The sequence below is a fragment of the Balaenoptera borealis genome (assembly GCF_965194805.1).
Source record: "Balaenoptera borealis genome assembly, chromosome: 10".
Classification (NCBI taxonomy): domain Eukaryota; kingdom Metazoa; phylum Chordata; class Mammalia; order Artiodactyla; family Balaenopteridae; genus Balaenoptera; species Balaenoptera borealis.
In genome coordinates this window covers 86,300,110-86,326,153 of record NC_138874.1, presented here as the reverse complement: position 1 = coordinate 86,326,153, position 26,044 = coordinate 86,300,110, and the positions used below count along the sequence as shown (strand labels likewise).

The 26,044-nt window shown below is 44.6% G+C and overlaps 1 protein-coding gene across 50 annotated transcripts in view; it reads left to right on the top strand.

The window, feature by feature from the left end:
• SORBS1 (sorbin and SH3 domain containing 1) overlaps window positions 1-26,044 on the top strand; it is a 241,433-nt gene that overhangs the window by 157,908 nt on the left and 57,481 nt on the right. For 32 of the 50 annotated variants that reach the window (XM_082406464.1, XM_082406460.1, XM_082406437.1 and 29 more), the window contains 7 exons: window positions 4,490-4,662; window positions 6,338-6,401; window positions 8,245-8,319; window positions 8,646-8,708; window positions 18,307-18,354; window positions 18,481-18,610; window positions 20,315-20,429. In XM_082406464.1, coding sequence (XP_082262590.1) covers window positions 4,490-4,662; window positions 6,338-6,401; window positions 8,245-8,319; window positions 8,646-8,708; window positions 18,307-18,354; window positions 18,481-18,610; window positions 20,315-20,429 — 668 coding nt within the window. The remainder of the gene's footprint in view (window positions 1-4,489; window positions 4,663-6,337; window positions 6,402-8,244; window positions 8,320-8,645; window positions 8,709-18,306; window positions 18,355-18,480; window positions 18,611-20,314; window positions 20,430-26,044) is intronic. The other 18 variants (XM_082406457.1, XM_082406450.1, XM_082406449.1 and 15 more) reach the window with 2 other exon arrangements.

Sequence of the window (26,044 nt, the reverse complement as noted above, 5' to 3'; positions counted from 1 at the left end):
CAGCATCCTTTATTGAGTGGCCCTTTCCAGGACCTTCCTTTGAAAGCACAGTATAAAACTAGAAGGAAATGCTCCAGGATGTCATGTATTTGCCTGGTGAGACATAGCAACAAGACTTCATTGTAATCCATTGGATGTCACGGGGTGGCCCCATCACCTGCATGGTACAGTGAAGTGTCACCTTGGGTTTCCACTATATAAAGAAACACTTCTTCTTGAGAGGCTGCAGTTCAGCCCTCTGTGTATTGAAACCCACTCAATTACAAATCACACGATCATAGGCTTCTAAAGTAAAAGAGTTCAGGGCTAATTTTTGTAGATCAAAAGGACTCTGGCAGCTTGGGAACCAATCCGTGGACTGTCAGCCTGAGTTTTGCAGTTAAGTGATGGCTGCTAGAGCCACCTGCCCTAACAATTTCTTAAGAATTGCTCTAGGTCTGGAAACGCTGAGGTTGGCATATCTGTGATCTTCCTCTGAAGGGGTGACAGTAGAGCGTGAGGACTATGGGCGTCTCTAAGCACTTGGTGAGACAGCTTGAAATCAGCCTCACCTGCTGCAACTTGATCACACTTAGGCAAGGCCTTTCCAGTCGGGAAGGGAGTGTTCAGCACAGCCATGTTAAGGGGGGACTCTGGTAACTCAACATCCCCCCACCCTCCTGAGCTTCCTGCCAAATCCTTGGCCTCCTGTTGGAATTTCTTGGGAGCCTGAGAACTCATCCCATAAAACCAGTCTGGTCTTAACATCTTTTAAAGCTTACAGTGGTGATGCCAGAGATACAACAAACTAGTGAATAAAACAAAAAAGAAGTAGACTCACAGATGTAGAGAACACACTAGCGGTTTCCAGTGGGGGGTGAGGGGATGGGAAGTACAACATACTGGGTGTAAGATGGGCTACAAGGGTATATTGTACAACACGGGGAATATAGCCAATATTTTGTAATAACTGTAAATGGAGCGTAACCTTTAAAATTGTATAAAAAGTTAAAAATTAAAAAAAAATCAGAGCAGTGTGAAATCGTTTTAATTAAGGAAAATCCCTATGTCTTTAAAAAAAAAAAAACAACTTACGGTGATGGGGTTTTCTGAAACACTCATGAAGCTGAGTCTTGCACAGAATGTTTAGAAATTGTTCTGCGGTCCCAGAATGAGTATTCATTTCAGAAGTTTGTTTGAAACCCAGGCAAAGCCACTCCACTGAGCAGTCTGTGAAAGTCATAAACCTGAGCTCGCTGGCGGCAGTGTTTCCCCAGCTCCCACACCCCTCCTCCACACAGACATCTCTGACCTCGGCACCGCTTTCCATGTACCCTGGAACATGGAATGTTTAGTCCTCCCGCCAGCACTCGGAACGTTTTCTTTTCTCAGAGGTGAGAACCTCTCCCTCAGTCAATGAACAGATCCTTCCCGGACACGTACTAATAGCCCGGGCACATCTTCATCCCCTGCCGTCTCACCTCATGGGCTCCCCTGCCGTCTCACCTCATGGGCTCCCCTGGTAGGACATTAGACTCCCCGGTGTAACCCTTTTTGCCCCCCAATCTTTTGGCCTCTCTGGTGACCATCTGACACACTCCTTCCTTCCGTGCTGACCTCCCTCCCTACTTAACTGCCCGCTCCCTGCCCACAGACTCCCCTTCCCCTGCAATCTGGCGTCTACCCTCTCTCCCCTCCTGAAATTTTCTCCCTCAGAGAGATCCTGTGACTCTTTTTTTGCCTAAGGTAATGCCGCTTCCTCTGCTTCAATTTCTTTTTTTCTTTTTTTTCCTCTGACGCATTACCATCCCACTTCTTGGAACTCTGTCTTCTCTGGTTTCAGTGACACCTCGCTTGTTCCTCTCCGGTTCATCTCCTATCCCTCCAACAACAACTGCAAGCTTCTGGGAACCCTTTTTTTTTTTCTGCTTTTCAGCCTGTAACTGTGACATTGCTTCGTGCATGACTTCGGCCCTTGACTCTGCTGTCATCTCCTCCACTGACCTCTTCCATCTCCTTGCCTTCAGCCATCACTTTTGTGCTGATGTCTCCAAAATCGCCCTCTTCCGGGGCCTCTCCCTGGGCTTCACTCTCATATGTCTTCAGGGTCTCCGGGGCACTTCTACTTGAGTGTCTCGCTGTCTCCTCAAAGTTACCCTAAGTGCAGGCAGTCTTCACTCCCTGCCTTCCCCAGCCCAGTTCCCTTTCCTGACTTCTCTGTTTGGATCAGGCCAGGCTCCCAGGCTCGAAACCTTGGTCCCACCTTGGAGGGAGGCCAGACAGGAAGGATGTGGTTCAGACAGGACCGCTGGAGTCAGGTGGACACTAGGCCAAATTCCGGCTTGACCACGTGCTGCTATGTGACCTCAGGCAGGCTACTTTAACTTTTCTGTGCTTTGTTCCCCTTACCTGTTTTTTAAAAATGGAGGGATGACTTAATGGATCAGTAACTGATACTCTGAAAAGCTCAATGCAGACCACAACACTAATAAATGGTTACATGGGCATTCATACTCTACTGCTGTTTTGTCCAGTATGGTAGCCACTAGCCACATGTGGCCATTGAGCACTTAAAATGTGGCTAATCCAAATCAAGAGGTGCTGTAGGTATAATATACACACTGACATGCAGTGCTTGGTACAAGATAAAGAAGGTATAATACCTCATTAGTAATTGCTTATACTGATTACATGTTGAAATGATATTTTAGATAGAGTAAATAAAATAAAAATTAATTTTACTTGTTTCTTTTTTTAAAAAATGGAGGGATGATGATAGTTTCTTCCTCATAGAGCTATTGGGAGGATGAGGTGCGATAATATACGTGAAGAGCTTAGCACACTGCCTGGCCCATAATAAGCTCAGAGTAGTCCCGAGGCCCCTGGCATTTGCTTATGCCATTCCCTCTGCCAGGAGCATCCTTCACTTCCTCTTTGTCTGGCTGACCCTTCTGAGGGGTGGCGCCTGAACCCAGTTCCTCAGCGGAGCTGGATGTAGACTCCTCTGTCAGCACTGGTTGCCTCCATTCTCACTGCCGGCTCTCCTGCTCTTTCTGCCCACTAGACCGTCAGTTCCTTGAAGGCCAGGCTGGGAAAGGTTCACCCCCATGTCCTCAGCACATGTGAACGCCTAGCGCCTGGCAGGTGCTTTGTAAACGCCTCCCGTAAATAAATGGCATGCCTTGGAGTAACAGAACACACTAAGTCATTTTATAATCTATAGGCCACACGTGGCATGTTTATTAGCTCTCTGTAGCTTCCAATCCTGGATGAAATTAAATAAACTCTAATGTGCATTTAGCAGTTTACCGTTTTCTGAGCACTTGGCGTAAGCTATCTTATTGGGTCCTCACAACATTGCTGTGAGCTGGCCAGTTGAAGCGTTATCCCCGTTTCTGGATGAGAAAACAGAGGCACAGAAAAGTTAAGTGACTTCCTCAAGGGGAAACAAGAACTTTCAAGTAGTGTCTGGCCACCCTCGTGTGGTTTACCTGCTCCCTGACTTCCTAGAAAAGTCAGAACTACCTGGATGTCTGGAGCACCAAGTACAGACCTCTACAGGGCACTTGCCACACTGTCCGCACATTTTTTAAAAGGGCCTAATGGGCGGAAAACAGTATGGAGGGTTCTCAAAAAAAAAAAAAAACACCTCAAATAGAGCTACCATATGACCCAGCAATTCCACTCCTGGGTGTATATCTGAAAAAAACAAAAACACTAATTTGAAAAGATACATGCACCCCAATGTTCATAGCAGCATTATTTACAGTTGCCAAGGTATGGAAGCAACCTAAGTGTCCATCAACAGATGAATGGATAAAGAAGATGTGGTATGTATACAGTGGAATACGACTCAGCCATAAAAATGAAATTTTGCCATTTGCAGCAACATGGATGGACTTGGAGGGCATTATGCTTGGTGAAATAAGTCAGAGAAAGACAGATACTGCCATGATATCACTTATATGTGTAATCTAAAAAATACAACAAACTAGTGAATAAAACAAAAAAACAGACCCAGGTATAGAGAATAAACTAGTGGTTCCCAGTGGGGTAAGAAGAAGGGGAGAGGGGCAATGTAAGGGTAGGAGGACAAAGGGTTATTATGGGATTATATGAAATCATGTGTGTGAAACTTTTGAAAATGGTAAAACACTACAGAATCTAATCTTTCATCCAATAAATAAAAAATGAATACTAAACAAAAAAAAAGGGCCAGATGGTAAATATGTTAGGCTTTGCTGGCCATACGGTTTCTGTCACAGCTACTCAGCTCTGCCGTTGTAGCTCCAAAGCAGCAGTAAACAATACATAAGCGAAGGGCATGGCTGTGTTCTAATAAAACTTTATTTACAGAAACCGGGGGCTGGGCCATGGTTTGCTGACCCCTGCTCTAAGCACAACTCCTTGCAATTGAGAATTGGCAGACACACTCTACCCTAGCTGGATTGTTTGTGGGGAATTTGCTTTGGAGCCACCAGAAGAGCTAATGATTGCTTTTCTTTTCCAGATCCTGTCTCGGAAAGAAGAGTGGGAGAGCAGGACTCAGCACCAACTCAGGAAAAACCCACCTCCCCTGGCAGGGCTGCTGAGAAGAAGGTGAAGGATGACAGCAGGCGGGTGGCAAAGAGCACTCAGGACCTAAGCGATGTTTCCATGGATGATGTGGGCATCCCACTCCGGGTACGAGTGCCGACCTACAAGTCCTTCTTGGGCTTTGTCCTGAGCCAGTGATGGGTGTCCACCTCTGGGTCCATGTGAACCCCGTCTGTGGGTGGCAGAGACCTCAAAAGGAGGGTCCTCAGCACTGCCTTCTCTCTAAGCCCACTGAGGCCTGCAGAGAGTCGAAGAGCTGGGCGACAGCTTTTCCCAAAGCATATGTTAGCTGTTACTAAATCCATGAGAAAAGGGTTTCATGGTCCAATGAATGTGGGGGAAAGCTGGGTGGAACAAAGGCAGGTTGCTTTCTCTGCGGCAGAACTTCTGAGAGGCTTCAGGCATGTGTGTGTTCAAGAGGAGAAGGTCGTGGGCAGTGTTTCCCAGTCTCCTTCGTTATTGTGCTGTAGTCCAGGGTTAGAGAACCCTGGGAAGAGTGCGAGGCTCAGGGTCCCTGCCACCACGCGTTCAGGAAGAAGTTGCCTTGGATGGGAGATAGCCCGTCATCCAGGGAGAGTGGGAGACTCGCGGGGACACACGGTGGATTCAGCCTGCAAGGCCTCAGAACAGGGTGGGTCTCGTGGCAGCCCTGGCGTAGCCCTCCCCGCTGTGCAGGCCCGCCAGCCTCCTGCAGGCCCTGGGATCCCAGAGAAGCCCCACATTTGAACCTGGATTGGGGTGAACCCCATCCCTCTCCATGTGCCAGAACCAGAACACTGGCTGTGATGTGTTTCTCTGTGATTTCCATTGAGCAAAGGACAGGTTTTTGTGTCCCTTTGGGGGAGGCTGATAGAAACAGCAGTGGGCTAAGCCTCAAAAGAATTGTTGTCCTAAGGAATAATAAGTATTCCAATAATAATAATAAGTAGTAGAAAGAATTATTACTAATAATGATCGCAGTGTTCGTTTCCTAATGCATTATCTCATTTAAACATGATTCACCGTACAAGGTAGGTACTAATATCATTCCCATCTTATAGATGAGGAAACAGGGACTCAGGCGGGATTACTTGCCCAGGATTGCACAACCTGTGGGTGACAGAGCAGACCCTTCCCGCTAACCATCCTGTTGGGCAGCCCTCCCGCTCACCTGCTCTGTGAACTTTGACTTTCTGTATCACATTTTCTCATCTGTAAGGTGGGAGTGAAAGTATCTGATCTAACCACCTGTCTCCTTCCTTGTTTTATTTTTATCTTAAAAAACAACCCAGCTTTGTGGTTAGGATGGAAACTCTCTGGCGTTGGATGCTATAATGGGTTACGTTTTAATGTATACATTCTAAATCTAGCCCTATGCAGGTGGCTTAGATATACTTCTACAGAGTAACCTGAAATGGGTGATAGCATATGTTCCTTGTTTCTTACATTTCTAGGAGACTTTACTTCAGTTTAGTCATCTATATATGGAGAGAGGTTCTCTCTAAAAATTACCTAAGAATGGACACATTTCAAGTGGATCCTTGTCCACTGGTTTCAAAACCTGCCTCCCAATAGTACCCCGCAGATTCAGGTCTGAATCCCTTGGTTTGTCTGTTCTTTCTCAACAGTTTTGCATTTAAAAGATTTCCATGTGAGATCACAAAGATGTATAGAATTATATGAGTTTTGACTTGAGATGTTGTCACTTTGCATTTTGCTTTCGTAATCATGGAAGTTCTGAAATGTGCTGAGATTTCCATTTTATTTTACTCTTTTTCTCCAGAACACCGAGAGATCAAAAGACTGGTACAAGACCATGTTTAAGCAGATCCACAAACTAAACAGAGGTATTGATTTTCATTTGTAGAAGCTGTGCTGTGCCCATATGTTGACTATTGCGGTGAGGACCTAAACTCACTTGGCCCGGAAGACTGGGCCCTGCAGCTTGACCTCATTAGGCCCGGCCTGCCTGAGCCCAGCCATGAACCTTCAGAGCAGAGAGGGCGGGAGAGCTTGTGCGCCTGCCTCACATGTGGGAGCTGAGGTCGGCTCTCAAGTCCTCCCTCCCAGATGTTGGGGATGCAGCAGGCTGAGCCCAGCACTCTGCCTGCGTTCTTTAGCATCTGCCTGCCTGGGATGTGAGCAGCTTCGACTCCCACCTGCTTCTGGCTTTAGGTGCACCTCCCGGTGTCAGCCCATGACTGCCCTGTAGGCAGAGCAAGTTGAGAAGGCGTGAACTGGGAGTTAAAAAGTGTTCTCGTCTGGGTTCAGTCCCCCAAGCACTCATGTGACCATGGGCCAATCACGTACCTCTCTCTCTTTGTGTTTGTTCCCCTCCCCTTCCTCTGAGGGATGTGGCAGGGTCCAAATGAGAGCAAATTCTGCCTTGTGAAGTAGGACGCATGGTGCACCTGTATGACGGTGTTAATGTGAAAAATAATCTTCCCCAGAGGGGAGCCAGCACTTGGCAGGGAGCCCTGAGAGCCAGTCCAGAGCTGACACAACAAAGCCCGCTCAAGCTGGGAGAGTAGTGCTTCCAAATCAGGGGCCTGCTGGGCTGCCAGCAGGGGACCCAGCATGGCGGGAGAACCCCAGGCCAGTGCTCAGGCAGGTTGCAAGCCCCACAGCTCCCACCCGCCTGTGCCGCCACTCAGCTGCTGGGCAGGGATGCAGCTTCACTGTGGGAAGGGTACCACTCCTCCTGCGGGCAGAGCATCCTGTCCTTCCCTGTGGCCAAATCCAGTCTGGCCGCCTGGCACAGAAGACACGCGAAGGCAAAGGAAAAGCGTCTGGTCATTGTCTGGTCAGCGTATGCCGCAGATGACCAGTCTCTCTGATTAGCTGTGGCTGCCAGCTAACATCACTGTTAATTAGCTCCTGCAGTGTTCAGAATGAACCTGGGGGTACCCCTCTTCAACTTGTTTCTAAATTTTGAGATGCTCAGTATTTAGTGTTTCTGAGCCAAGAGTAAATTCACTCTTTTTGAGGTAGATGAGCTCAGTCATGGTGGTGATGCTGGCTGTCTGATCAGATGGTGTCAGTTCCACTGGTCACTTCCTAAAGCCAATGTCCATTTCCCCAGCAATCTGTGTCTCTCACCTTTAGATCCAGCTTTGGCGGCCCAAATGCCGAGACACAGGTGCATATGTGAAAAATATGTAATTCTGCCCCTCAGGCAGCATGGGTCCTCTCATATATTATAGATGATAACTCAACCTAAATTACAGATTCTGAGCGAAACTACCTGCCCTAGGCAGAGGTATTTGAAAAATTAAGAATCTACTAATTTGCCCTGATTCTAATGTCTAGAGCACAAGCTTTGATTTTTTTAAAAAAATCATTTGATGACAGTTGTTTTCTTTACACACAATTTATTAGCATACTTAATATTTTTTGCCCATAAAAGGTGAAAATTTGAAGCTTTGTGCTAAATGCCTTTTGCTTATCGGAGACTGTATTTATGTAATTCTTTGTCCAAGAAGAGAAATGATATTGTGTCTTTAGACGTGTCTCAGTAATTCAGGCAAAAGGACTGGATTTTTAAAAGCAATTTGAATTTCTTTCATCCCTGGTGAAGCTTAGTATGTTCCAGAATTCAAGGAGCCTGAATTGTGTGTGGATTCCTATTCGTTCATTCTCTCCATTTGTATCTTCCTCTATTCTCTCTCCCAAACCTGCTCCTCTGCCTAGACACTCCTGAAGAAAACCCTTATTTCCCTACGTACCAATTCCCTGAACTTCCTGAAATCCAGCAAAATTCTGAAGGTACCATGAACTTAGACAGTGTATCTGTTGTCCTAGCCTTCAATTAATTCTTCTAGTTCCATTTTAGGAATAAGATTTGGCTTTTAGATTTTGTTTTTATAGTCATTTTTGGTTGGCAGACATTTTATTTCACTGATTTGCATGATGTGCCATATTAAAATAACCAAGTCCTTTCTAATTCATTAATCTCTTTTCAAGTGTGATGCCGTGTGCTTTAATAACACTAAAATAGGTAATGGGTCATTTGAAAGAATCAGTTGGAGATTTGTCACTTCCTCCACTCCATAGTGGATGGTTTGAAAATCCACTGCTTTTCTCTGCTGCAGAGGACAACCCTTACACTCCTACCTACCAGTTTCCTGCATCTACTCCTAGTCCTAAATCTGAAGGTAATTAAAGGAAAATCATGTGCCTCTCTTTGTACCGATCCTGTTACTTTCTTTTTCGCCTTGGGGTTCTTCCTGGTGGCTAAGAGCTCTCTCCCCATCATTTGCTTCCCTCTAACCTTGTGTTTTGTGGCGTTCTCTTGCTCCTCGCTGACTGTGTAACAGGAGTCTATCCAGGTGGTATTTTAATCCTATTCCCTCAGAGTTTACAAGATTAATGGGGTAACCAGTGTGACTTAGTTATGATACTTTGAACATGTGGGGGCTCTGGGAAAAGCTGCCTGTACTCAGATACCCAGGGCTTTGTATCTGGGGGTGGTCACGTGATGCCGGTGGCGGCGCACTGACTCGGGGAAGCTGAGTCATTATGGCTCATGGGCAGGAGGTAGACGTGCCAGCGTCCGCAAGAGAAACATTACCTGGTTCCCATATGTGCAACTAACTCTCCACTGGGCCCCTCTTGTCCTAGGTGTATCTCCAGGTATATCTCCTTGGTGGGGAATTCCCCAAGACCTATCCAGGTATAGGATTCAGTCATGGTGAGAGATGATAGCCCTTGAGAATAAGGGTTTTGACCAAGCTAGAAACCTTTTCATGAAAGAGCTGGCTAGGAATTTGGACCTGCTGGGGGAGGATGGCCACACTTGTATCTAAAAGATATTCTTTTCTGGGGTAAATAGCCTAGGTGTCAAAGAAGGTTCTAAAAGGTGAGTGAAGGGCAACATCCTGAGAATTATTCTAGTTGCAAGGATTGTCTGATTTTTAGATGAGTGACCCAGAAAGAGAGGAGTGGGTGGGGTAGGCAGGAGGCACTTTGATTAAATGCTCTTCTAGGATGAGATGTTGAGAGCTCTGAGCTTCATTCATTCAAGTAGTATTGAGCACTTTTGTGTGCCACATGCTGTCCTCGGAACTGAGGACAGTGCCGTGAATAAGATATGTCCTCTTTTCTCCCAAGTTCACGTCAGGCAGGGAGTTAGACAAGGCTACTTCATCGTACTGTGTCCAGCGTGGTGGCAGTTGTGAGAGCACGTGTCCAGAAGGCCCCAGAAAACCTTGCTGGCACACAGTAGGTCCTTAGCACATGCCTGAAGAGTGTTGCTGAGTGAAGGCTTTGGACCTCAGAAGCAGAGTTCTTTCTAGGGATGAAGCCCAGTGCAGTCCCCTCTTCAAGTGCTTCTCTGTTCTAATTAGCTCAGCAAACCATCCTGCCCAGCCCTTCTCATCATTGGTGAAGTCGTCCATTCAGTCATTCACCAAACTTTTATTGATCACTTAACATATACGCGATGACACGCTGAGATGTGTTAGATACAGTTTTAGTTAAAATACCATATTCCATTTTTAGTCTCCCTGTGATGTGCTAGTCGGTGGTTTCCAACCCTTTCATGCCTGGGGCCTATTGTGAACAAAAAGAAAAGTCTACGGAAGGAACTGATACTTAAAAAATTAAAAGCTGTTGATTTCATTTCAATCAGTGACCTCCTTCCAGCAAGAGTCTATCTGGTGTGGGATAACCTAGTTTTTTGCTCTTGGGGTGCTGATTCTAGCCAAAAAGCATTGCTTCAGAAACAACTGAACTGGATGAGTGAGAAACTTTTTTAGGGTAATTTTGATCAAATGCAGTTTTTTGATTTGTGCTTTATTTGGACTTGGAGAACCCAACCCACTCATAAGATAGGATTCCTTTCTAGGGAAGATGACCAGCACACAGCATGCGTGAAGGTGTAGAATCCCATAGACGTGGGCAGAGGAAGGCCACCTGGAGGAGTCCTGTGGAGAAAAACAGTGACTCCCATCAGCCTGGAAGAATGCCTTAGGCCTGTCGCAGGCAGTGCCAACAGCTTCCAGTCAGTCTGGCTGTTGAGCTGAAGACAGGGTTTTGCCTTCTGGCCTCACACCCAGAGCTGCCATGTCATCAGGCGCAGCACCCAGCAACCCTGGCTGACGATACCGTCTGCTTGGTGGTACACGTCAAGTCGGGCTTATTTTACCACGAGGCATAAAGAGTAAGGGATTGGGACAGTGGTTAAGGGTGGCGCAGTGGTTAAGAGTCCTCCTGCCAATGCAGGGGACACGGGTTCAAGCCCTGGTCTGGGAGGATCCCACACGCTGCGGAGCAACTAAGCACGTGCGCCACGACTACTGAGCCTGCGCTCTAGAGCCCGCAAGCCACAACTACTGAAGCCCACATGCCTAGAGCCCGTGCTCCACAACAAGAGAAGCCACCGCTGGCTGCAACTAGACAAACCATGGGCACAGCAACAAAGACCCAACACAGCCAAAAAAGGAAAAAAAAAGTAAGGGATGACATGATAAGTTTTCACTTATAATTTAGGAAGCAGACCTTACCAGTTTTTATTTTCAAAGACCAAAAAGGAAGAAATCATCTTAAAGGATAAAGAGGAAGAAAATTAGATTGGATATAAAAGATTCATAATAACCAAGATGATTAGACTTCAACACAAGTTTCTAAGAAGTCTTCTTCCCTGGAGATTTTTTTAAAAACAGGGTAGGTTCTGTCTCGCCCCCGCTCTTGCCTAGATGACAGATTCAGAAGTAGATCACAGATGTATTCAATTAGATGAAGGCTTTTTACAAACGAGTGAAATCTTTGAGCTAGCTCACTTTAAAGAATTGTTATTTTCATTTTAATTTTTTTAAAGTAATGAGAGAGTCTCAGGTTTGTGGTTTAGATGTTTGTGAGTTCTGGCAGGTCCTCCTCAGCCCTGCCCTCGGTACTACTCCAGCCCCGTGCTACCAGTCGGTGGCCCTGGGCTCTGCACACTCTTCTTAACATGGGAAGGAGTTATCCCTTTCAAAGAAGGGTGTTAAAGATGGATTAGCACCTAACCGAGGCAGCCTCTACGCATAGTTTTTAATGAGCATTAAAAAATAGACAGATTTACTGAGAAATGTGAGCTGTCATTCTGGAGTCTGTCCCCTTCGGGGAAAAGACTGTTGTTGCTGCTGGGTTTTTTGTTTTGTTTGAACTCAGAATTTGAAACTAGAATTATTTGCAATAAACCTATCAAAACCTAGCCTAAGGGCTGCTGCTTTTTGTCTAAATTCTAGTTGATTATACAGTATAAAAAAGACATTTCTAAGTGTCTCAAAGCTGATTCTCCTAAATAGTGAAGGATTATGTGAAAGTTTGTGTCAAGCTTAGCAACCATCCCCCACCCCCGCCCTCAGCTACAGTGAAAAAGTAAACTTCTGGCCAGACTTTCAGAAGACAAATAGAATTATCATGTCTTAATCAGTGAGATTTAAAATGTACTTTTAAAGAAGCCTGTAAATTCCAACAAGGTGCAGTCACTTCTAATCATTTTATAATCTTTGAGACCACTCTATGGGACAGGAGCAACGGTTATGCCTGATTATTCTTTATCTCATGGGGTCGTTGGGAGGAATTAGGGCTAGGAAATTTGGGAAGAGTAGAATGAATTCAGAAGACTTATTTCGTATAATTTCTCTATATACCCTGGTCCCTAGAAGGCTTATCAAAAATAAAAAGAATTTACCAGAAATCCATTGGGGATAACTTTACTTCTTTTTCTTTTAAACCTTCCCTTGACCCACCCTCTCCTGCCCATCATTCCTTCCTCTCTGACCCAAAGCTACTTGTCTGTGAATTACACTCCAGTCTCTCTCTTAAAGGCACATGTCCCTTCCCAGCATCTGAGATGCCACTAGGTCTTTCTGGTTGTGGGCGTGGGGAGAGGGGATGTTGATAGAGACTAGAGCCAATGCCACCCACTGCTGCACCCAGACCATGGAAGGGCTGCTAGACTGAGTCTTCAGACATCCTGCCCATGGTTTCTTCCTGAAGCAGGAGCCAGAGGGACATGCTGTGGAGAAACAGCCTCAGAAAGCCCTCCACTGCCTCCATCCTTAGGAAATAGCCCTGTGGTGGAATCCTGTTAATAGTGGTAATAGCACAACCACTGCAGTGACTGTGCTTGGCACTGCCATCTCTTGAGCCCTTACTGAATACAAGGCTCCATGCTGGGTGCATCATAATTGTTATCTCGTGTTCATCCTCCCAGCAACCCTATGAGGTGAGTCCTCATTTTTGTCGATAAAGTGTATGAGGCTCAGAAAGGTTAATTAATTTGTGGAAGATCACACAGCAAGTGGCCGAGCCAGGATTCAAACCCAGGTCTCTGGGGTCCCCCAGACATGGGTTTTTTATTTCCTCTGCTGATTCCTTTCCCTCTCCTGCTGCACTCTGTGTTCTTGGTTGGCCCCTTCGCCAGGGGCTCTCTGATGCCTAACTCCAGGCATCCAGCTTGCCCTGCTTCTGAGTCAGTCATGCTTCGCTCGGCTGAGCCAGAGTCTCCCCGTGTGGCATACGGGAATATGAGGTTAGGAAAGCTCCTCAAGTAATTTGGCACATGATCAGGGCTGAGAACCACTGCAGTGGAGGAATGCCACCCTTTTCATCCTCCAAAAATGGAAGGAGATACTCGCCAGTGCAAATTTGGGGATTTGAATATAGAATGAGAGTGGGGAATACAGATTGAAAAGAACTCGCTTTTCTACTCTGAACATGGCCAGATGATGCTGGCTCTCTTGACATGCTTCATGTCAAGAAAGCGGGAGATATTTTCAAATGATGCCTCCAAATCAGCAAAGCCGAGGAACTGGTGTATTACTTTGTGGTCCATGCCAGTGAGAACCCATTTGGTCCTGTCAGGATAAAGGGCTGTCCTATCAGCCAAGGGTGAAATCTCAGAGCCCAGCTTTTTCCCTTCGTTTTGGATGCCTCTTCCACTGCTGTCAGGCTGATGGTGGCCACTGCCACCTCCTGGTGAAGTGACTCAAGACACAACCTCAGGACGTGCTCAGGTTGTGGTGACGTATCACGTCATAGTGGTCAGTCTCACTGAGCTTCTTCCCCGTTCCTAGATGGGGATGCACTAAGGCAAGGATTTAGGAGGCTGATTTTTCCCAAGCATATCTATATTTAAGATAATCCTCTACTGGCCTTAAAGGATTTTTGAGAATAGCCTTATTTTGCTTGAATTCGAGCAAATGGTTCTGTCGTAAAGATGCCTGGCCAGGATCTGTGCCTGAACTGCAGCGAGTACTGCCCGAAGGAGGGGCTGAGTGCTCGCAGCCATCACCTTTGCTCCCCTAACCAGAGCCGCCCAGAAGTCCTCTGCTTAGCAAGCGCAGAAGTCTGACCTGCGCGATAGTTAAGAGAGAGGAGCAGTTAGTCCCTTTCCACCTTCGAGGGAGGGACGCCCCGGGAGATGAGGCCGGTGAGTTGTCTTGCAGCCCCCTGGTCCTCCCAGACCTCTGCTCCTTTCATTCCTGTCCTGTGCCACCTCGTTCTCTTTACTCCTCACATTTGATTTTTTTTCTGAATTTGTCTTCTGTAGCTACTCTAACAGCCTATATTGATCTTTTTTGCATTATTTAGAATTTGATTGCTTCTAACCAGAACATAGACGGTTTGGGGGCTGTTCCCCCAAGCTCCCTGGACTCTTCCTGACCCTCCTGCCCCACTCCCCCTTTCTCTTATTCTTCCTCCCCAATCCCACCTAGCCTGGATACCCACCTCTGTGTACCTTTTTGTTTGACCATTTTTGTTTGTTGGGTGGGTGTGTGTGTGTGTGTGTGTCTATCTCGACCCCTTTATCCTTTCTCCTCCTGAGTGTGTGGGGTAAAGCAGGAAAAGGGATTAATTTGAGCAGTGGAAAAAGATTGTGTTAAAAATGAGCCACTGATATTAGAAAAATAATTTTAAGTTTAAAGGCCTAACAAATGCATAAAATTGAAATTTAATTGATATAGGCAAGCAATTATGCAAATACTGCTTTTTTGTCAGTCATCCCATTTTGGTCAATTACACACTTTTTATAGAACAAACAGCACTTTCTCCAGTGTCTTTAAGATTATTATAAATTCTTTAAAAAAAAAAAAAAACTGAAGAAGTCTTTTTTAGTCTATTTAAAGTTACTGTGGTTGGAAAGGCAATTATGTGCCTCCTGGCAGTTTTAGGGGAGTAGCTGTCCCCAAATGCAGCCTCCAAGAACAGATTGCCAAAGCCCAGAGGGCAATCACTGGTGTGTAAACATCAAAGCCCGGCAGGGGTCTTCAGGGCTCAGGAGTGAGTTGTTCACCCCCAGTAAATGCTGCTTAGTGTTAGAGTTTTCTGGAAGTCACTGGCACAGGAAGTTCTGGGTATCGCTGCCAAGATTTGATGTTTGCTGCTTGGGGCTCTGAAGGACACAGCGTGTGGCTCCACCACAAGTAGGAATCACAAGATCCCGGCTCTGCTGAGCCCACTAGGACGTTCTTTGAAAGGATGCTTGGAGAAGTAGTGAAAGCAGGATTTCATGCATAGATGGGGTCTGTGTTCATAGACAACTTGAGGAACATTTCATTTAATGTGTCTCAACTAGGGTTAAACACACACATATTTGGCCAGCTCTGGTGTATAGAAATGCAGAAGGTGAACCTTACACCCGGTTTTCCCATTCATTGTATTTCCAGCTGCATCTCCACCTGTCCCAGTATACACTTAGCCTGCCAGGAGAAGGTACAAGAAGCAGCAAGTGAAAGATGTAGCAAGAGTGACTTAGTTTTACCCATTTCCCTGGAGAAGAGCAGGAGGAAAGCTAGGCGTGTGGTGGGGTAACTCAGAAAACTTGCTTAAATGTCAACGGGGGGGGGGGAGGGGCATGTTGCAGAAAAGTAGAGCAAAGGCTTCAAGGGCTAGAAGTCAGCCTGGCCAGCACTGCAGTGCGTGACTCGAGTTTCAAAAGAACACCCTCCCCTGCCTCTTCCCTAATAAAAATGATAATGGAATAGCCACAGTTCTCCCCAGGATTGGGCAGATGAGGGTAGAACGAAGCCCCATCCCTATCACAGGGCTGAGGGGCAGCATAGGTAGGGAAGTGGGGTCAGAAAGACCTTGAATCCATTTCTGCTTTGTCTTTCTCACGGTGTGGCTAAGGGCAAATTTGCTTAACCTCCCTGGGCCCTAATTTCCTTGTCTCTAAGATAGATATTTACGTACCTCCAGGAGTTTTTGCAAGGATTAAGTGAGGCAATATTAGTAAATTACCAGTTACTATTAGGCTTTTAATAATGGGAGCAGCTATTCTTTTTATTCATAAATGTAGGTAAAATTTTCTTCCATTAGATTTGCAGGACAAACATTAAATATTAAAAGAATAAATTATACATCCCCTGGAACTTGTCCTAATTGCTAGTGTTCAGATGAATCTGTGCAACTTCAGTTTGCCCACTTGAAAGTCAATGGACTGAAATCCACGTGTCAGACTTGGATCCTGTGGACACTGGGAAAAATGAAAAGCTAGTTCACGGAGACGCCCCTGCCCTGTGCTAGCCTGATATGGGGGAGATTTCTTTTTCCATTTACACCAAGTAAGAAACAACTTTAAGAAGGTTCAGTCATTCATACTTCTCTGTTGCCTTCACCCCCCCACCCCTCTCTTTCCTACTTCTTCTAACTTTCAAAATACACGGATTAACTGCCCAAGCCATGCTGGGTTTTTTTTTTTCCATCTCAGAAGAACTGTTTCTCATTTTCCTTTAACAAGTCCTCTAGAAGTCCACATTAGAAAGCTCTAGGGAGCAAAAACTTTTAAAGAGCTGAGAATTTTTTAAAAGATCTTTGAATATTTAAATGCCATTTTTCCCTCATGAAAACTGTGCTGCTTACCTCAAGAGCGAGGTTATAAATTAACCCTCACCTTACCATCTGCTCCTAGGCTGTAATTTCCCCATGATTCAGAGAGATACAGTGTTTTGAGCTAAAATGCTAGGCTGGATTTTAAACACTACTTACACTGGTTTCTAACTAAGCTAATCACTCATTTGGCAGGCACCATTTTTCCAATCGAATCTCTGCATTCAAAGCTGATTTTTCGTTTTCTTTGATGCTGTGTCATTTTATCAGAACAATAATCAGAAGTTCTGTTAAAAAACAAAAGCAGTAATACAAAACAAAAGCAGGCAACACAAGTCTTCAGAATAGTCCTCAAAATTGTGTATTTCTGGATCCCATTTTATCTCTTTCTTCTGCCCTATTTTCAAAAGCTAACATAAATAAGCTTGCATGTTCAGTTTATAGCAGGGAAAGGCTTGGCTATACTGGCAGAAAAACCTTAAGCCCTGTTCAACTTTAAGGATAAAAATTAGTCAATATCAAAGCAAAAAGAGGGAGGGAGGGAGGAGAAAAGATATCTTGGTACCTGAAGCCTTTCCATTATTGGAGCTGGGGAGACGTGGGACAGATAAAATGGGGAGACGAAAGGGGAGATAGACTGGTTTTGAATAATACTCAATAGCAGTGTTAGCTTTATTTACATTTTATAAAATATTCTGGCCTTTTCTGCTCTGAAATTTAAAATGACTTGCGTGGAGATAAGGACTTGACTGACACTTAGCCATCGACATATTACATCGGATTCTCTGACTTGCCTTTGCAGGCTAGTTCATGTGCTTTGTTAGAGCTGTTACTGATTTTAGGGGAAGGAGTTGGTCTTCATTCCATATTCATGAATTCTGAATTCTGGTTAGCGAGCTATTAGAAAATGGGAGAGGCTGTTTCAGCCTAACTCTTGTTGGAGAAATTCTTTGGAGGGATGTAGTGATCCCTCGTGGGATCATGGATGTAGTGATTAAGTATCCTGGGTTTCTAGGACAGTCCCAGCAGAAAAACCTATTCTCGTGAGTGAACCTGCGGTCTCATGTTTAGTTCAACGCGGCCATCTCCACGAAGGGTTTATGTCTTGTCTTTGTTCTGCCAGTCTTAGCGCCCCAGTCGGTGTTCCACTTATTTAGGGATGTGTGCTGTGCCCTTGGAGAGCCATCTCCCACCACAGAAACCCATGTGTGTTTGATTTGGTCCAGAGTCACAATTTAGGCACTTTCCGTGAGCGGCAGGCACCTTTGCAGAGCAAACCATGTAACCACATCTGCCGAGGGCATGTGGGGTTCCAAGGAAGGAAAGCTACTCGAGGAACCAGTTTGAGGTGGCATCAAAACAAATGATTATGAGGGGTTTCTCAAAGTGTTTTCTTAGCTGCAGTACCTCTTTGCTCCATGATATTGTATATTGAACCCTAGCATATGAAATGGGTCACAGCTGAGCTGGGCAGCTAGAAACCACACCTCCAGGCCTCCCCATCCCACCCAGCAGGCCTGGGGACTCCATGAAACTCAGCAGTACGGACCAGAGACAGCATGAGCACCCAGGCATCTATCTCAGCCCGTTTCCCACGCAGCCAGGCTGGGGACCAGCTTTGCTTGTGGAAATTCTCTCGAGAGGGCCTTTGGCTATTTGTCCCCATGCGTTTCTGGGTGTCAGGAGCAGTCTTTCCCCAGGCGTCATGAATGTACCTTCCTGACTACAGGTCTGTTTGGTTGGGTGGGTTCTCCAAACCCAGCTCTGAACTGTGGTTTGCCGTGGTGTAGCTTCTGGTGCTTGACTCCGCCTCCGTCCGCTGGGCTCCCGGGTGTGGCTGGACGCCGGTGCAGGACAGTGGCAGTGGGGGACGTGTCACTCGGTTCTCTTACCTTAGCCGGATGTCTCCTGATCACGTTTTGTTTTGTTCACTAGATGATGATTCAGATCTGTACTCTCCTCGATATTCCTTTTCTGAAGACAGTAAGTGACTTAGAATTTCTTGGTTGTAGGGGAGGAAGGGAGAGTGGTGGACGAGGGAAGACATCTTCCTGTTTTCAGTTTTCATCTGTTTTAAAAGTCTTTCACACCCACTTTTTCCTTCTCCAGCAAAATCTCCCCTTTCTGTGCCTCGCTCAAAAAGTGAGATGAACTACATTGATGGTGAGAAGGTAGTTAAGAGATCGGCCACACTTCCCCTCCCGACCCGCTCTTCCTCGCTAAAATCAAGCTCAGAAAGGTAAGTGCTCTCATCAGCTCTGTGATTTTAGGTTCTCATACACAATCTCTTTCTCTGGGTCAGGCAGCATTGGAGCCAGGAGTCAAGCAGACCTGAGTTTGAATCCCTGCTCTGTCACTTATTAGCAGTGACTTGTTTTTTCTGAGTCTCAATGTTCTCATCTGTAAAATGGGGATACATTTTGCATTCATAGGGATGTTGCAAGGATAAAACAAGATGTTGCATGTAACATTTCTAGTAGTGCCTGGCTCACAGTATGCACTTAAATAATGTTGACGATAATTATCATCACTTTTTACCTCTTCACAAGAGAAATCTTAGCCATAAGATTTGTCATATGTTTTTATACTCTGTGCATACTGATGGGGCCCATAGCAGAGAATATAATTTTAAAATGAAGCCACGCTTTTTAGTATCTATTTATTTATTCAACACATTATCAAAGCATAAGGCTCACATGGTTGTAATGATATCAGTCATCTGTTAATGCCCGCACCAGATGACCCTGTTGTCTTTTATTGAGTCTTCTGCCCTCTGGAGCAACCTCCTGTGCCATCTGGACTGGTGTCCCATGCGTCTCCCAGCTCCATCTTCCACCACTTCTCAATCCACAAAAAGGCCCTGGCCAAACTGAATTATTTATTTTTCCTTTAAATATACACTGTTTCACACCTCCGAACCTTTTCCATCTTCATAGACAAATGAATGGCTGTTTTTGAAATCCCACATATACGTAAGTGACATCGGCCTGAGGAATTTGATAGTTAATCTGAAAGGAAGGCTGGGTATACCCATAAGTCCTTACAAGTGCGTTCATCGGGCGCCTACTGGGTACATTCTGTGTGCAGGTTGAACCAGATGCTATGGAGGACTATAAACATACATAAATCATCGTCCCTACCTTCAAGAAGTTTATAGCCTTGCAGGAAAAAAGGAATATAATATCACAGTGCAAAGTGCAATTATGTGCACGTATAAAAATTTTGCAAATAATTTCCAAGGCTTCATGTATCCTCTGAAATCCCTCACTGGATCGGGTTAAGTACTTGTGCCAAAGGCTGCAGTTTTGATGATTACCGGATGGGGTGTGGAATAGGGAAGAAGAACATGGTTATAATAACAAATAGCATTTATTGAGTGGTTCCTGGGGGCCTGGCGCTCTGCTAAGTGATTTACATGCTGAGACATACTGTCTCATTTAATCCTTACAGCAACCCCATTTTTCAGATGAGGAAACTAAGGTAGGTAGCGGCAACGTGCTTGGCCCAGATCAGCTAGCTAGCAAGTGCTGTAGCGGGGTTGGAGCCACAGCTGCCTGGCTCCGGGACCTGCATTCTCTCTCACTGCACTAGCCTGAGTGGGAAGTACAGGCATGTCTGGGGAATGATAAGCTCCTGAGAACAGAGCAAGGTGAAGGATTTTTCCAGAGCAAGCTTTGCTGCTGCTGCTTCCTTTCTTCTCTTTCTCTTCTCTCTGCTTCCCGGTGTCCGGTTGTGAGCACAGGACACCTCAAGCCTTTTGTGAAGCGAACACAGGGATCCGTTTGTTTGAAGAAGGAAACCAGCACAACTGAATGCTTTGCGCGGAGTCCGATTTTGTGCCTCGGATATAAAAATTCCTTGATTAGACTAGAGTCAGCCAAAGTCAGACCTGTCGGATGCCAATTTTCATGAAAATAGCTCTAATAGGATTTCCTTTCTACAGAAACGACTGGGAGCCTCCAGATAAGAAAGCGGATACAAGAAAATACCGTGCAGAACCCAAAAGCATTTACGAATATCAGCCGGGCAAGTCCTCCGTTCTGACCAACGAAAAGATGGTAATGTGCATATTAAAGTTCTTTTGTCTCACCCTGCCCGTGTTCTTTAATCCAGATGCACTGTGTGTGCACTTGGATTACATTCTTTCTCCCTTGAAATAGACTTGCTTTGTTTAGAAGACAATGAAAATACGAAGCATTTTTACCCTTTTCGCTTTTGCAGGTGTTCACAAAATAAGTCCCCAGAGCGTGCTTTGAAAGAATCCTCTCATTGTGGCTTTGTTGCTCTTTTTTGCTCATGGTTTTCACTAATTTTAAATTTTGTAATGTAAAGGTTGATTTTGCTGCTATCTTTTTTTAAACATCTAACCATTCGTTTATCAGGCTTATTACTAACTGGACTAAAGTTGGGGATTTTTAGCTGACTCTTATTTGAACATGCGCAAAGTGTGTAGAAGTTACTAGTACATCATTAAAAGCCAAATAATTAATATGATGATGTGACTTGGGGGAAAAAAGCCCCAGGCTGTTAGAGTATGTCTTTTAGGTCTTCCTTTTCTGACAAGTGCAATAGAGAGGACGAGTTTCATATTCAGTCTGGTTTATGGTTCCCTACACAAGTTCACATCTCCAAGCAGTTATCAGTGGGGAAAATGGCCTGTATGGGCATAGCAGACCACCCAGCAAAAGCAGGGGAGAATTTTTACAAACTGATTAGTTTCATATCTGCCGATCACGTTTCCTTTTATTCACCCTTCATTAGAAAAAGCTGGTTTCAGAATTCTGAACATGGTAAAAGGGATCCTCCAAAGCTCTATAAACCCTGCAGCCCTGCAGCTGTGCCAGCAGGATGGAATTATCATGCTGGGGATTGATTCTTATTAAAATGCTGTTACCACACTGAGTCCAGAATAAGTAGGCCTCTGAAATGTGGATTCAAATTATTCTCCCTCCACCTCTTTTGCTCTACGTGTTTTTAAGGAATAATTGATTTGACTTTTAAAAAAATAAAAAGGTGACATCTTTAAAAGCACAAAGGGATAAGTAATTTTAATTAGGAAAAAAGGTTCAACAGGTCACAGAAGTGCTTCAGAGTTGTCATTCTTCAGCATTTACTGTGCACCACAGTTATTTTAAGCAAAAAGTTCTGAGAGGAGCGGAGAATTTTGCCTCTGGCTCCACCCTGCATTGGAGGTTCTCTCTCTCTTAGAAGGTAACAAGCACAGAAGGTAATCCTCCATACAGGTCTTCCTAGAAAGAATGTCACGCCCTTTGAGTATATTCCCAACACTTGAATAACAAGTGGTGGACACACCATCACATGTCAGTACACTTCAGTGATTTTAGAGACTCTGTAAGCCTTTGGGTGCTTTTGTGTTGGCAATTTATTATTTATTATTGTTCATAGACGGTCATTGATTTATTGAAGTCTTGCCCCTTAATTTCTCCTTTGTTTCCTCCTCCTTTCCTTGGTTCCTAATAATTTGACCACTGTTCAAAACTAGGAAAAAAACAATAACATAGTTTTATTTTTCTCACTGATGCCACAGTGGTCACAATGTCTTCCATGTCATAGACCTTGGGATCATTTATATTGTTTTTACAAACCCCGAAAAGTAGTACACAGGGCCCACGGAGCCCTCTTTGGGGAGTTGTGGTGACCATACACGTGGATTGCCAAGCACCGTCTGGGTGTTCCCACACAGGAAGCCCCCTGGTTGTACCAGGACCTGGGCCAGCCCAGTTAGGACATAACACCAAAGGCTGGCCAGGGAGGAAACCACTGTCCAGCTGTTTTAGTTTCGTGCCTTTCCCTCTGTTTAGCGCTGTTCTTCCCAAAGAGTCATTTTTCATTTTAGAGAGAATCTTCATCTTTTCACAGTCTACTCTTCACAAGGATTGAATTCGTCCTTTATTTTTGAATTTCTTTTCCTGCTATTTTTGCCACATGAACAGAAACGTTGGAATGTGAGTTTCAGCACGTGAGTCCTGCCTTTTGGTTTCCAGTGTCGGGTTTACCAGAATTTGAGGAACCCCCTTCCTTCCACAGCCATCACCCTACCACCGCACACACATACACACACACACACACACATTTTTGTTGTTGTTTACTGTGAATAAGTATACTAACTAGAGACAGACAGATGTAGAATCTAAATGTGCTCTCAGAAATGCACATCTCCTTTTAAGGGGGAAAATCCACTTTTCCCCCCAATTTTTTTCCAGTTGGAGGTGCTCGTGTCTGCTTAGGCCTGGCAATTAAAATTGTGGCCCCACAGGCACATCTCTCTATCTGTTGTTCACACAAAGAGCTGAAGAGTAGGCTGTAAAGGTTGCCTTAGAGCACATCTTGTCCCTGGAGTAAACCCACAGCATCCCAGACAGATAAACACTGTGCTACCTTCAGAATCCCCCCAGGAGATTCACAGTCTTGGTGACCTATTCAGCTGTTTGGCAAACTCATCTGAAGTTCTTCATAACTGTTTGCCCTCCCTCTTATCATAATATGAGTCCATTTCCTTCTCTTCTGGTCTTGGAATTGGAGACCTATTGGTCAGTCCCTGCTTTGTCAGAAATGGCTCTTTTCAGGCTGTGTTCCTTTTACTTTCCTCCAAAGTCCCTTATAGAACTGAACTTCAGCTCAATTCAATAAATATATACAATTGACCCTTGAACAACATGGGTTTGAACTGCACAGTCAACTTATACCTGGATTCTTTTCAATAGTAAATGCTATAGCCCTACACAGTCGTGGTTGGTTGGATCTGTGGATATAGAGGAACCGTGGCTACAGAGGGCCAACTGTAAATTATACTTGGATTTTTCGATTGCATGCACCCCTAATGCCCGCACTGTTCAAGGGTCTGCTGTATAGAATAACTTTGATGTGCCAAGCTCTGCATTAGATGTTGGAGTTCCTGCTCCCATAGGGGTATAGTAGGAAGGACAGACATTAAAATCTTTATTACAGACACGATATATATTTGAAAGTGTAAAACAAGGGGATTTACCCAACTTGGTTTCTTCCCATTTCACTGTCACCTTGAATTCCTTCCTGACTTTTCAAGTTTGTCACTTACCCCTGTTTTAGCTTGGTGTCATCCACAAACTAAGCAGGCCCGCCCCCTTCTCATGGGGAGTATGAGAAATGTAAACAGCACCGGACTAGGAATTGCAAGGTCTGAGTTCTGAGTTCGAATTCTGACTCTGCCTTATGTCTTGGGACATCGCTTAACCTTTCTGAACCACAGTGTTTTCATCTATAAAATGAAATTATTATCTGGCCTGCCAGCCTCACTGAAGCACTGAGTGAGAGGATCATGTGCAATAATGTGGGTTAAAGATCTATGACCATTATAAAGTGCCGTGTAAATGAACGGGCCACATTCAGATTATTTAATTAAAATCTGAAGCTAGTCTCTGGCTCCCGTCCAAGCAGCAAAACTGTCCTTCAGGACAATCAGGTGTCCCTCTCAAGTCACCTGCCTTTTCTGAGGATTTTGCCAAGCTGGGAAAAGATAGCCACCAGTAGCAGAGAACTCAGCCTGGCCTTGTGGAATCTGCTTTGCCTGCCAGTACAGAGAGCCTGTTCTGCATCCAGAAGGACGTTTTCTGCCTGTCTGTTCTGTACTTGGATCTGTAGTGGAGTTATAAATGCAGAATCAAATGCTGTGTGGTATTGCCTCTTTAACTTTCTCTCTGGCAGCTCAGAGGGCTGAGACTGGCTGCTCTGGGTCCAAGCTGGTTGACATACCTCCTGACTCAGTTCTCAGCCCAGCATTAACCTCAGCAGTAAAACAATCTGCAAACAACCTTTGACAATAAAATGGGTTAATTCTTTCAGGACTGAGTACCAAAGCATTCAGGCAGTTTCCTGAAAGAGTTGATACATTTTTTTTTTTTTAATGAAAAAAAACTACTCCCAGAGAGCAATTTATAAATAGTCTTTTAAAATAATAAACATGAAATAGGTTTCATGAAACCCCATCCATCATACAAGGATCTAGGGTGTCCCAGTGTCTAAACTGTCTCTCCTGAACAGTGGTGTCTTTGTAGATATTGTGCCTCATTTCACTGAATAAATACAGAATCCATTATTTTACATAATTGCAAAATCCATTGAGAAGGAACACGCATTCTTCAAGATTTAAGCCCTACGCCCCTAAAGACAGTTGGAGGAGGTTTTAATCTGGTTTCAAGAGGGCGGACTCTGTTTCAATATATATTTCCCTTTGATTTCAACTAACTTCTATCCAGTTAATTTCTGTTGAAGAAAAGTTCTCTGCCGTATTTTCCTCTATTTAAAGCAAAAGTAGAAATAATGGTAAAGATTCTTATAGGGATTTTTAGAAGAGATTGGTAAAGGTCACTAAGGAAGTTTACGCTCATTTCAATAAGCTACAAAAGGCCTGTTAACTGAATGTTAAGAAAAATGTATCCAGGAGGAGCAGCTTTGTGAAGGAGTCACTTGGAGAAGCCTCCACAGGATCTGCAGTTTCCTTCCTCATGTGTTGTGGCCCTGAGGGCATGAAGTTTCTTATGATGTTTTCAATCACGGTGGAAAATGTACATTTTCTATTTCATATTGTTGTCAGAATATCACCACCTCTCTCTTTTGTGACTATCAAGATTTTTTGAAACGTATATACCCGTAGGAATTAAGCCGTGAGCCTCTAACACTTCTATCTGATGTGACCATATCTCCAGTTTATTAAAGGGAAACCTGATTTGCTTTCCAGGCATTCATTTTCCAACTAATTATTTCCGGAAACACATGCTCTTCCACAGAGCAAGGTACCAGAACTTTATAAATATTTGATTAAACATGAAATCCCATGGAATCATATCATCAGTCTGTGAACTACTTTTTAGAGTCGTATAAAATGAGAAATCTAACTTATTTTTGTAACGTAACCCAGAAGTTTTTTCCCCCCCTATCGTTCTGTTATCTGTCTTGTTCAGCTTTTCCCTCGCTTTATTTTTCCCCTAGTTCTTTAATGTTTATTTCGTAGAACACAAAGTATATTCTGTCTGTATTCATCCCCCATGGATGCTTGTTTAAAATGTTTTTTTCACTTGTGTCTACTGTTTTTACTTACATCATCTCTCACTTTACTCTGTATGGGACATGGTTTCTCACCTACTCATGTGCCATTAAAGATGCAGTATTAACAAATTGGCTTTTATAAAAGTGTCAGTATTTGCTGCTTATTTTGAAAACCTTAAGGCAGCCTTGCAAATAAGTACTAAAACTGTACTAGCCCATAAAAAGTGCTTGCTGTACTCATCTGGCGTAGATGGCTAAACGTTTGATGCGTTCCCCAGGTTATTTGCTCTTAACTAATAGCTCTTTGTAAAGAGCTATTTTAGCTATTTTAATAAGGGCTCTCTTTTCTCCCACCACTCCGACAATTACCAAGGGAAACTGTCATGCCCATGTTCAGATCTGTTGGGAAGGCGGCAGTGTGGTGCAGCGTTCTCCATCTGTCGTCCCTCTGCCTTGGGACCGAGAATGCCTCCCTCACTGCTCCCTACCTCAGTGTGCCTGTTTTCATAAACACATCCTTTCCCGCCTGTTTCAGCTCCCCTGATTTTGCTCATGTCAATAAAGAAACGGATGATCGCTGCTGTTGAATGCAGGTGCTGTATATTTCTGGAAACCACTGCATCTCTAC